This window comes from Chelon labrosus (genome assembly GCF_963514085.1).
Source record: "Chelon labrosus genome assembly, chromosome: 10".
NCBI lineage: Eukaryota > Metazoa > Chordata > Actinopteri > Mugiliformes > Mugilidae > Chelon > Chelon labrosus.
Genome location: NC_140360.1, coordinates 6993910 through 7006352, shown reverse-complemented (window position 1 = coordinate 7006352; position 12443 = coordinate 6993910). Strand labels below are relative to the sequence as shown.

The 12443-nt window shown below is 43.8% G+C and overlaps 1 protein-coding gene across 1 annotated transcript in view; it reads right to left on the bottom strand.

Annotated features, from left to right (window-relative positions):
* Positions 1-10906, bottom strand: part of prkar2aa (protein kinase, cAMP-dependent, regulatory, type II, alpha A) — a 49301-nt gene extending 38395 nt beyond the window's left edge. Inside the window, exons 1-2 of the mRNA XM_084553441.1 lie at positions 10215-10906; positions 9054-9339 (exon numbers count right to left, since the gene is read on the bottom strand). Of these exons, the coding sequence (XP_084409567.1) occupies positions 9054-9300 (247 nt within the window). The 5' untranslated portion in view covers positions 9301-9339; positions 10215-10906. The remainder of the gene's footprint in view (positions 1-9053; positions 9340-10214) is intronic.
* Between the last annotated feature and the right edge of the window lie 1537 nt (positions 10907-12443).

The window sequence follows — 12443 nt, the reverse complement described above, 5'->3', positions numbered from 1 at the left end:
ATCTCCATATGAATCTAGCATATTTCCTTTACAACACAAGGGTAAAATAATTCACATTTACGCTGAACAAATATGGCACTGTCTAAATAAATTAGGAAGTGTTGAGAGTATATGACCTTCTGCACAAAGACGATATGAGACTTTTACCCATTTATCTGTTGTTCACAACAAACACTGCAGTATGATGCGCAAACGTAACACATCCTCTCTTAATGCACCAGTCAGACCAACACAACAGGGATCCATCTGTATGCGTCAACCTGACTCCTCACCACCAGGTTAGGACACAGGATGCTGTGCCCAGACATTTCCTCAAGGCATGAACAGACGTTTAATAAATGAATTAATAAAAAATATGTATATATACATTTTCTTACCGAAACTGATTTTTATTTACAAGATCGGATGTTGATTCACAAAAGCCTTGGACCTATTTTTGCAATTATATGCCATTTCCTGCATCCTCTCATTGGAAATCTTGCTGTGGTCTAGTCATGTGAAACCAATCTTGCGAGACTGTGGATTCAAATTAGTCCATGTGTTATCCAAAACATGACAGGGGGCTCCCACTCTGAGATCACCATCCGGCCTGAAAGCTGGTGTTGAAGCAGTTTGGATTTAAAAGTATGACGACAGAGAAGATAGAAGTAGAGATACCCAGCCCCGATTCAGGAGAGATCAGGTCTGAATGTGGGTTTGTAGCACTTCCTGGGTTCCTACCATCTCAGCTAATAGCAGCTCTTCGCGTTTCCTCCTTTGAATGATGAATGGTTGCTACAGTGTGTTAAAGTGCACCTTGTGGTCCAGACGGAGGCAACGTCACGATCAGCCTCTTCGCCGTAGATCTTTGCTGTTTGGTTTAGCGTGTCCCTACCTTCATGCTTTGATTCATCTCTGCCAGATGCTAAAAGAGTTAAAACTACAACTCAACTTAGCTTTGACAGGTATTGGTTTCCCAGTAGGTTACGATATATTCTTGCCATTAAGCAATCAAATCAAAGCAAAACATGGACCTATTAGACAAGCTCCTAATTGGCATCTCACAAAGCAGTGGCAAATGATCCCTTGTTTTCTCTAAAGACTGGGTGAGTAATGTTAATGAACATTAGCTGAAAGAGGAAGCAGGAAAGATGATCCATTCTAATTTTGCAAGCACTGATGCCAGAGGTTCTCTGAGTGCACAGAGGACTGATCAATATGGCATCGACACAAAACCCATGTTTGGAAAAGACACAAATGTTTCAAGGATTGATATTTAGGAGACCATTTATTATTCTAAACAGAATAATAGCTAATCAAAGTGTTTCCCTTGGAAACATATATCGTTTAATTTTGCGTGTTGCATGATTGAGACAGAGTTCCATTAGTGTTATGAAGCGGTTTGTTTTTAAGTGGGTCTAATACAGTGAATATTAATAGATACTGTTGATAATCCCCCAAGAGGCATTTTTGGGGAGATGGACAGGATATACGAATAATAACGTAGAAGTTATAGGGATCATACGCATGCAGAAAAACAGAAAATAAAGGAAAGAGCTTACTATTGGATAATTACTACATGGGTGATTATCTTTCAGCTGGCAACAAGTTATTCAACCCCAACTGATGCAATGAGTAGCTTCTCATTTCTTAAACAACTATGTCGAAAGACACATCCCGTGGTCGAGGAAAATATGTTAGTCTGTTTGAGAAGGGTCAAATCATTGGCATGCATCAAGCAGAGAAAACATCTAAGGAGATTGAAGAAACTACTAAAACTGGGTTAAGACCTGTCCAGCGCATTATTAAAAACTGGAAGGATAGTGGAGAACCATCACATCAGGGTAAGAAGAGAGGCAGATGAAGTCATGCACCCATCATGCCTAGTGTCTACTGTACAAGCCTGTGGGGGCAGTGCTATGATCTGGGGTTGCTGCAGTTGCTCAGTTACGTTATGTGTCCAAAGAATGAGGTCAGCTGACTACCTGAATATACTGAATGACCAGGTTATTCCATCAATGGATTTTTTTCTTCCCTGATGTTCATGGGCATATTCCAAGATGACAATGTCAGGATTCATGGGGCTCAGATTGTGAAAGAGTGGTTCAGGGAGCATGAGACATAATTTTCAAACATGGATTGGCCACCACAGAGTCCAGACCTTAACCCCATTGAGAATCTTTGGGATGTGCTGGAGAAAGCTTTGCTCAGTGGTCAGACTCTCCCATCATCAATACAAGATCTTGGTGAAAAATTAATGCAACACTGGACGGAAATGAATCTGGTGACATTGGAGAAGGTTTCTGAAACAATGCACGAATGAGTACTGTAATCAAAGCTAAAGGCGTCCCAACGTAATATCAGATTGGGTGACCTTTTTTTTTTGGTGGTGTATTTTCATTCCATCTCTGCAGCATTTTTTATATCCAAGCCTGTTGCGGAAGCATTAACCAAGCTTGCGAAGGAAGGGGACTGCTGTAATGCAAATGGAGAAGACTGGTATCATATTTGGCTTTACTTTTTGAGAGTGTATAACGTAGTTGACTTGGAACACAGTAACAAAGGCTTTAAATGGACTGGTGAATCACCGGTCAGTCATTATATCCTAGAGGGACAGTGTGTGTTGGAGAAAGGGGAACTCCAAGACGGAGCAGGGGGGGGGGATAATGTACAGCGAGCAGCTAAAGCCAGCCCCTGCCATTTCCTCATTTTCCTGCAGTGCCATGAAGGATGGCTTAAGGACATAGAATGAGGAAGTACCAAAGTTCAAATGATGTGTATCAGTAAATACAAGCAAACAAGGTTGTACCACAGGCTGCTCTGCAACCACCTCTTCTCTTTTTCACCAATTCTCACGGTGGGTTTAGTCCCTTTCTATTTACTTTTTCCATTTCCTTTTATTATTGCCTCGCCGCACTCCCGCATTGGAAGATCTGTTTTCCACAATGCATTCATAGGAGCCTAATGACAAACAAATTTGAGGCTCTGTTTGTCGACCATGAAAAATGTCACAGTGGATGCAGAGACACATTTATGGAGATGAGCTAAAGACGGCAACAGAATGAAACACAGACTTCTAAATGCCTCATTTCCACATAATTTAAAAGTGTTCATTTGACTTGAACTGCAGCCCGTGAATGGATGACACTCTTAACCATTACCGTTGGTGTTTTCATTGCCCTCTTCTTTCCTTTTTTTGAATGGATACAGACAGAAACAGACACAAACAAACATGATCCAAAGAGCCATGTATGGATATATTTTGAAAGGGAAGAAAAGAAAAACGAGAGGAAGGTGGAGAACATGTTGACAGAGAGGTGGAGAGATAAGGAAGCAGGAGATATTCAAAGACGGAGACTGAAAAAAGATAAGAGAAGCAAAGGAGGATTGTAAGTTGACAGGCAGGCAGACAAACCAGCCAACTCCTCAAAGGAATGACGCAAAAGCAGGAAAACAAATGAGACTGTTGAAGGCTGGACAACATGCACAGAGCAAGAGACATACCAGGACTCTGTAAACAGAAGAAAAAAATGCAAACAACAGAATCACAGAGCAGAGATTGAGTTCAATGGCAAGACACACAAGCAGGAGACTGTTAATGATGCGTCCACACCAAGCTGTGTACCTTTTAAAAAGTATTTCATGCAAAAAAAAGTCACAGGAACAGATTTAAAACAAAGAAGTCAACTGGTAAGGAGCGACAGACAGCACACAAACACAGGTTAATAATATTTAAAATGCACGACTACTGAAAAAAAACACAGAGGATCTCAACTTTACAGGTGCACAGCTGCACACACGGCCTCCTACTCTGTTTTTTTTACTCTGAACCCGTCAGTTTCACAATTACACGTTTCTGTTTTTGTTGTGGTACAACTTGGCGAGTGGGAAATCCGTTTGCTTGCAGCCCATAGACATTACATGCAAATCTGCCGTCACTCTGAAGCCGCTGCACTGCCGTGATAAGATCTTTATTATATAATCTGCGCATCAATTGACAAAGTCGGCACAAATCACAGCTAATGGCAGCAAGCAGCTCCACCGAGTACAATATACACCCACTTGCCAGGTCATTAGGTACGCTAGTGAAAATGAATGCTTTCTAACAGGGCTGCGTATTGCTACCGAAGATTTGATTTATTTAGAGATATTCCCACTTCGACACAATTTAATCTCCAAATTTACTTACGAATGATATTTTCATAAACCTAATGTTGTAACGTTGTAGAGATTTGTGGCTTTGCCGTTTGTCCAGCTCTCCTCTGTCGTCATACTTTTTTAAAAATCCAAAATGCTCCGGGGTGTCCTCTCAAATTCGCTGGAACTGTAGCACACGGCTCCAAACCCTCAGCAGGCTGGCTCAGGTTATTGTTTTGCTCAACAAAAAAAAAAAATAACACAGGGTTTGACTCACAGCCCGAAATGCATGAGTATAGCCAAGCAGGTGCTTCAGGGTTAGGCGTTCTTGAGGTTTTTTGGGGGGACAAACCCATGTTTTCATTTGGACAGATGATTTGGAAAGCTTGGAAATGTTACAAACTTGGATTTGTAGCAAGAGACGAGTTCTGTAATAATAATAATAAATAAAAAAAAAACAGTCTTCCTGTCTGACAGGTCTCCACGCTAGGCTGCATTAGGTTCACCCTCAGGCTGAAAGCACACTGGACATACACTGCTACCTACTAATAAGGTCACCTGTTGCACAATGCTGCAGTGACACCTTCCACACGCAAAGACCTGGAGGTATACGAATGTACCCGCTCGCTGTGACCGTGACTATTTGTGCACGACAAGCGCTCCCTATACTTTTTAAATGGCTCACACAACCGTGCACGCAGACACACACACACACACACATGCACAAAGCCTCTGGAAGAGAATGAATGCAGACATCTCAGCTCTGCTTAGGGCACTAATTACCAGAGAATATAAGGAGCATGAGACTGTGAGCATAATCATCGTGTATCTGGAAACAGAAGGGAAACGAGAGAAAATGTTACGCATTAAAATAAAATAAATAAATAAGAGACAGAACAGTATGGGGCAACAAGGGAGGGACGGGGAGTGCAGGTCAGAAAGATGTTAGAAAGAACAATGAGAGAGAGAGGGTGGAAAAAGAAAGAGGTCAAAGAGGCAGAATTTCACCCCGCTGTGTGTGAACACGCCCGGCAGAACATTTAAGTTTTGGCTTGTTCACACATGTGCGATACGCGCGTTCGCACATTTGCGTACGCACTCGCACACTTTGGGGCCGACTGCGAGTGAAACTTTGGGCAAATAACTGAAAGAGCTGTTGATTCAACCGTGTCTTCCACCGTGGAGGCTGTGGGTTTGTGGTGCTACTGTGTTGCACCATCACATGTTTTCTATTATTTTGGCAATTTCCTTCAGTTTAACAGCGCGACAAAAACCTCCAAAATGATCATGCAGTTGAGGAGTCGGTGGGTTAACACAGGAAATATTTACAGATTCTCTGAGGCCACAAATGTGCGCTGCACAACCTTGTGGGAAGGTGCCACATTACTGTATTCTTTGTGAATGAGGCTGTAATTGGGTTTGTCAGGAATGAAAATGAATGAAATGACTTAGGCTGCCCCTAAAAACCTTCATTTTATACAAGTCCATCAATCTGGTAAATAAAGTTTAAGATTAAGTTTCCACTCCAGAGCTGCTCAGGAAGTTCTCTATGTGTCGTGCTTTCAAGGATTTAGTTGGATTACGCTGCATGCATTAAGCACCGGGTAACGTCATAATTTACGCGAGTGTTTAACTACAACAATAGATCTGGATTCCAAAATGAAATCCAAGGAAAATTTCTTACTGTTGCATCTTAGAGGGCTGCTGCACAGAAAAGATAACACGGACTTCTGTAGACGTTCAGAGTTTCCTGAATATCTGTAAATATGAGTTTTTTTAGCTAAATCTTCCAAAGGTGCAAGATAAACAAAGTTAGCTAATATGTCCCATAAATCTACGGCAGACCAGCACTCTTCAGAATCAACAGAAACTAAGCTTCACATCTGTTGCGTATCCAGGTGAGTCTGTCGTCTAGCCGTTACTTCCCCAAGTCTCTCTCTCTCTTCTCTCAAAACACTTTGTCATACAGTCCCGGCTTTATCCCCGCCGTCTTCATTATAAAAACACATTTAATTCCTTTCTATTATCACCCCTGGGACGGATCTAACCATCCATCCATCCGTCTTTCAATAAAAAGCCTCTCTCATTTCAGTCACAGACACATCCATTCATGCCCTCCTGCTTCTCTTGGTGAACACGCACAGCCAAACCGACACTAGACAGACCAGCTGGACTAAAAAAAAAAGACAAAAACTTAACTTAATATTATGAAGACACCTTCTTTTGCATAATACTATATGCATATCCTTAATCCATTCTTTCTCTTTGACCTAGAAATTAAAAAAAAATATTGGATGATGGGTTTAACAGAAAACTATTTGTCTCCGTTTCATTTCTACTTAATTTATTCTTAGATTCTTCAACAAAGCTTTAGGGCCTAAGTCAGCTGTTCAGTAAAATACATCAGCTGTAAAACAAAGGTTCAATCCATCGGTATACCCGTTCTCAAGAGCAAACTCTCTGGCCCAACAATACCACGTACGATGGAGGTACAACAGTTTGTACTGAACACAATGGCGCCTTGTGCTAAGCGGCTTAGGCCTGAGTAGCGTTCCTGCTGTGGATTTAGACAGCAAGAGTTAGGGGAAAAACAAAGCTTGTAAAATATGACGTCGCGTTATTAAGACTGTGCTGTTAACCGAATATTAAAACGAGCTATTCAATTCATTTACATATTAGGCGTGTAGCCTGCACACTCACGCACAAAGATTTCCTGCAGCGCAAAATAAAGGTTAAGAGCACGCTGGTGAATCATCACAACTGTGAGCCGGCAAATGATGGAAAACAAAAAATGATTCATACACAACAAAATACAGGTTGTGTTCATGTGGCACAACTGGCATTTCACCTTGAAGTTCTCAAGTCTTAATCACAAGGTCCGACAAAACTACTTCTTCATTCTTCATTCATTCGGATCGATACGCGTTTCACTCTGGCCGTATTCTTAATGAGGGAGCCGAACCCCAAAATGAGTCATTGGCCTACTTATACTGGATCAATGTACGATGAAAGCAGCAATATGTTTTAATTACTAAATGTCCCCTAAATGTGAGGAAATGACTTTTCGTCCTCGGCAGGGTTGACCCTCAGCTGGCCTTCTGACTGGTTGCACGGTTGGGGTTGCTAACGCACTTCCTGTTTGACAAATAATTTAACAAATGGGCTAACAGGATGACGTTTTAATGCCGTTTGGTGCTTGCAACGGCAACTCAAGATATCAGGAACGCTATCCTGGAGTGGTTTTTATTCCTTTTCCACCAAAATGAAGGGAAACACTGAGAAAAGATTCAACTGGATTATGCCGTGTGGACCACACCGGCAACTCAACCCTGAAAAAGTCTGTAAAAAATACCTGAACAGGGTGAAACTAATACACAATCAGGTTCATACAAGTCACCTAGGGATATAACAACACATGGCAGTCATTTGTTTTGGAGTTTAAAAGGCTGAAGGGGTTACTTTGCTTTTCTGCATTAGACTAAACTGTTTTGGAGCATGTGTTGCTGAACTAGTGGAACTATGGCGATCTTTATACCTATAGGCTACAAAAGTGGTCAGGCAAGAGCACATGATTTCTTTCATCATACAGGCCTGTGTTGTTCCCATCATAAGTGAACGTCCCCCGGGGCCAGCGCACACAAGCCTGGCTGGATAATCTAATGTCATGGAAGTCATGTGTGCGACCTACAGCGTCCAGGCAAGAGACTCTCCCCGGAGCACAACTGTATCAGCGCTCCAATTTATTGCCCCCCTCGGACGAGGCGCGGAAAATAATCACTGATCGATTGCTAAACGCGCCAGAAAGAGCGGCTTCGTGGCGTCACCGGGACGCAATTTCGAACGGGTGTGAAATGAAAGTTCACAAGCAGGCGCAATGCTGCTCTCAGACGCATGTAGATACAGCGCGAGGACGCACACCGCAACCTCAGCTGAGGTCACAGCTGTTCAACAGCAGCCAAACTCCACTCGTACGAGCACAGAAGCAGAAATTCCAAATCCCCTTTTTTCGCCGTGAGCCAGCTCCTACCAAACTACGAGGTTGACAATGATAGACACGTGTAACCTATAGTTGAGTTTGATAGATTTCAAAAGTATCTAACCATATCTAGCCATAGTTACACTGACATAAAACACAACAAAAGAGTAGCTTAAGAAATTTACATCGTGGGATTTTAGATACACCTAGGATATATTCAAAGCTCTTCATAGTAGATCAGCTCCCTAAGGAAACACAAAACCCCCATTCATGAGTAACACACCAATGTGATCTAGGCCACAGCGCTCTCAGAAGCACAGAGAGGAGCCGAGCTACAGAGCGGCTTACATCTCCTGCCAGTTTGTCGAACACAGGGGAGTGAAAAGGGGGGAAAAGAGGCATGGCATCGCCGCTACTCAAGGTGACAGGGTCGCAATAGTTGCAACTACAGAACAAGACAATCGACAAGACGACAGAAAACACGCAGCACATGCATACACTTTACATTCCAACTGTACTTTGATAAGTCACATACCCTGGCCTGTTTCTGTTTTTGGGAAGCATGTTTTTATCTTTCAGGGGCATGTCCGGCTTAAAATATTTACAAAAGTCTGAGTAGCCATGGTGTAACTATCACTTCAACGTCTGCACTGCAAAAGTTTATTTTTCTGAGGCGATCCGACTGGAAAGCTATGAAGTAAAAAACAAAAGTCGGACCTTTTAAGGCCTTGAGACTTGGTAGTTTTAGATCAGAACTGCCCGATAATGAGAACAGGGAAGATCTAGATTAGACGAGCGGCAGTCAGGGGCTGCCTCACCGAAACTGTGTAGTTAATGGGACTGTCCATGTGTAAGATGAAACAGCTTCTGACTGTATCTATTCTTTTCACCCTCCGGAAAAACACGCACTCATTCGTTCCTCCCAACTTCTCGCTATCCCAAGAACAGAACGCGGACTTACGCTCAAAGTCGGAATCGTCGTCCTCGTCGTCATCCCCGTTGGACTCCGTCTGCATCGGCTCCCCGTCGAACATCACCCCCTTCCCCGTCTTGCCACCCGTGCCGGACCCATCCTGACCCCTGGAGTCCCGCAAGCGGGTGAAGTACTGTACTGCAAAATCCACCAGGTCCGACGGCCTTTGCCGCAGCACTTCCACAGTGTAGCCCTGCAGCAGTTCTGTCAACCCCACCGGTATCTCAATACTCATGGCTGTGTGCGTCTCGGTGGCAGCGTTTTTCTTATCGGTCTGCAAGAGGGGGGGAGGACAATTCACCAGAGTTAATTTGGATACAGACATAGTTGCGTTTGAATTTTTGGCTGTGGTGTGGTTAATAGTTGCCTAACTACGAGCTTTAAAAAGCTGTTACTTTTACTGTGTAAATAACACTGTGAGTCTTTCTTTGGCCTGTTGACGTGAACGACTGGTGACAGCTCTGCGTGGCAACAGGATAAGAAATAACTGTCAAAAAAAAAAAAAGGTACTACACTGACATTTGTGTGCACCAGAAAGCACATGAAACACACGAAGTGCTGCTGCGTGACATTGTCACTGAGTGGCCACTTTATCTGGGGCTGAGCCGAGGAACGCAGAGTTCCCACAGCTGCACAGAGCAGATATGAAACTCACATTCGCTAAAGAGGTTGACACTCTGTCGGTGCTACTGGCTGGGTTTCACCAACATCAAAAGTTTCTCATGGTTAGAAGCGAGGCTGTCAAACCGTAGTCGGTGTGGCCGACTGGGACTAGCTAGCAGAGCGGCTAATGAGCTAACACTCACAACAACAACTAGCTTTGTTTTAAGCGACCGTTACATCCACGGACGCGACTTCGCCAAACTCGCCCTTCTAATTTGGCGCTGATTTAAAAGGGAAACGGTTGAAGGAGACGACGCCGAGGCTTGAGCGCGGTCTCACTTACTTTCTTTCAGCCCATCAGAGCATTAGCTGCCTCGCTAGCTAGGCAGCCACCTTCAAGGAAGCCCCCGGTTAAACCGTTAGCTCAGTGTGGCGCACACTGGATGTAGCGGCTAATCCACAGAAAGATAAAACGCTGCCGGTGCAAGCGCTGGCAAAGTTGCACAGCTGTTTTGTTAATTGTTAACTTCACTATGAGTCACTTACGTGCGTTTCTGTCTCCCCGGCTAAACTAGCCAGTCCCCTCCTCGGCGTCTTCCTTGTTCTCTCTTGTTTCGCCTCTTCTTTTTAGCCAGTCTCCTTGCCAGTGTAGCCGCCGTATTCCCTTTCACAGAAGACACCACCTGTCGAGCATGAAGCTAACAATTTCGGCGTTAGCGTCGCCTATCCTAGCTAACCTCTGAGTGGGTATTCTCCCTTGACAGCCAGCTGTACAGGGATGCTGGCTAAGTTGAGAGGGAGGAGGAGGGAGGGGGGGAGAATACTTCGCCGCTGCAGCCTTTACAAACGTCCACGCACTTCAGCGAGGGTGGGACTTGCTGCTCGCCGCAAGGGAAGCGGTTGCTAGCTGGCAGGCTAAGTGGCTGGCGTGCTAACTAGCGACCGCCTGTTTTCTTTTTGACAACTGCCTGGCAACTCCGCTCTCCGCAAGACACAAGTCAGCTGCTGCGGCCAGGTGACAGATCCTAAGCTCGGCGTTAACAGCGTTGCGCGCGCACACACACACACACACACCGCGGTTAAGTACCAACGCGACGCGCCAGCGAAGAATGCCGCTTTTGTAAAACGTTACTCCAGCGACTTGACCGGTAATAAGAACGTGAAACGCCTGTAAAAAAAAAAATTAGCCGAAGAGCACGTTTCCTCCCACCCGGCGAGGTAACCCCCTCAGTTCTGCACGCACGAATGAACCTCTGGCTCCGGTAAGCGTGAGGAGGCGTGGTTAGTCAGTGAGCTGAACGCGCTTGATGTGGATTGATGGGAGGTGTTAGCCAATCGGAGTAAAGATGTGCAACAGTCCAGCCAATCGAACGCAGCTTTGGAAATGGAGGCGGGGTTTAAGGCAGAGCCATATAAGTACACTCAGAAGAGGCCCACACCCACAGAAGGGGCCTTGACAGTTTGGTAAAGACATTCACAAGTATTAAATGATAAGAACAGAAAAAATAAATAAATAATTACATAAAATTATATATATACACAAAAGCTGCAATGCAAATTAATGCAATGTCTCCTTTAAATCATATAATAGCCTGTAGAAATCAACTTTATTTGTATTATTAACCACATATATGTGGTATATGTACAAGGGATTTGTTCCCTGCTTCTAACTATATACTCTTGCTGGCCACTTCATTAGGCACCCTAGTGAAAAACAAGTGCATTCTAATATAGCAGTCCTGCACTTAATCTTAGTTTCATGAAGGTTATGGTTTACAGCATTAATTTGTTTGAGAGCTGCGTTTCCCCAGCAGTTTTCCAATTTTCCAGTTTAACAGATCCTCCAAAATGATCATCCAGTTGAATTACCACCTTTCTGACGCCGTTTCAGCATCTGCTGAAGATTAGAGCAATCATAACGGAGGGTTTAAATGCAGGGCTGTTATGTTAGAGTGTATTAGTTTTCACTCGTTTACCTAATTAATCAGCAAGTGAGTGTATACACATCCACTTTAACCACAGGTCCCTAGTAATAAGAGACTCACGTCAAACAAGGAAAATGTTCAAGTCTGTTGCACTTTAATCTGAGTAATTTATGATTTCATCCCAAATTATTATTATTGTTATTTAATTAAGTATGGTTTGACCAAATAGCAAACTAATAACGCACCTATTCATCATAAAAACACTCAAAAACTATCCATCCATCCATCTATCCATCATCATTTCCTTCCTTCCAGACTTTCTACAGCTCCCTTCATAGATCTGTTTAGGTTAGACAGCACACTCTGGTACAATCTTCGTGTTACCCTCTATTGCCCAGTTCTTCCTTCTGTTTTTGCACACACAGCTTCGCCGCTTTGCTCCCCGTGATCGCCGTCTCCCTGCTCCCCACGCCTTCGCTCAGCTTTTCGCCGAACATAAATGAACCAGTCAAAGTGGAATGGGGTCAGCGAGGCTGGATCTAAAGGTCCCTATTCTGAGAGGTCCGCTAAGCACCACTAGAGTCCGTGCAGCATCTCCTCGTCCATTTCTATTTCTCAGCTGTCACCGAGGTAAAGCCGTTGCCATGGCCACAGCAGCCCGGATTTAATTCCTTGAACCGGTTTCTGATTGGCTTAGGTTCCTTGTTTCCAACAAACACACAGGAGGAAAGAAACATATATAGACCTACAGGCTCCCTCTGCTGGGTGAATACAACAAATAACAGTTAAAGCAATTAAAATCTAACGTTCAAAAGATTTGACATTGGATTGCAACCAAATCTAAACTGAA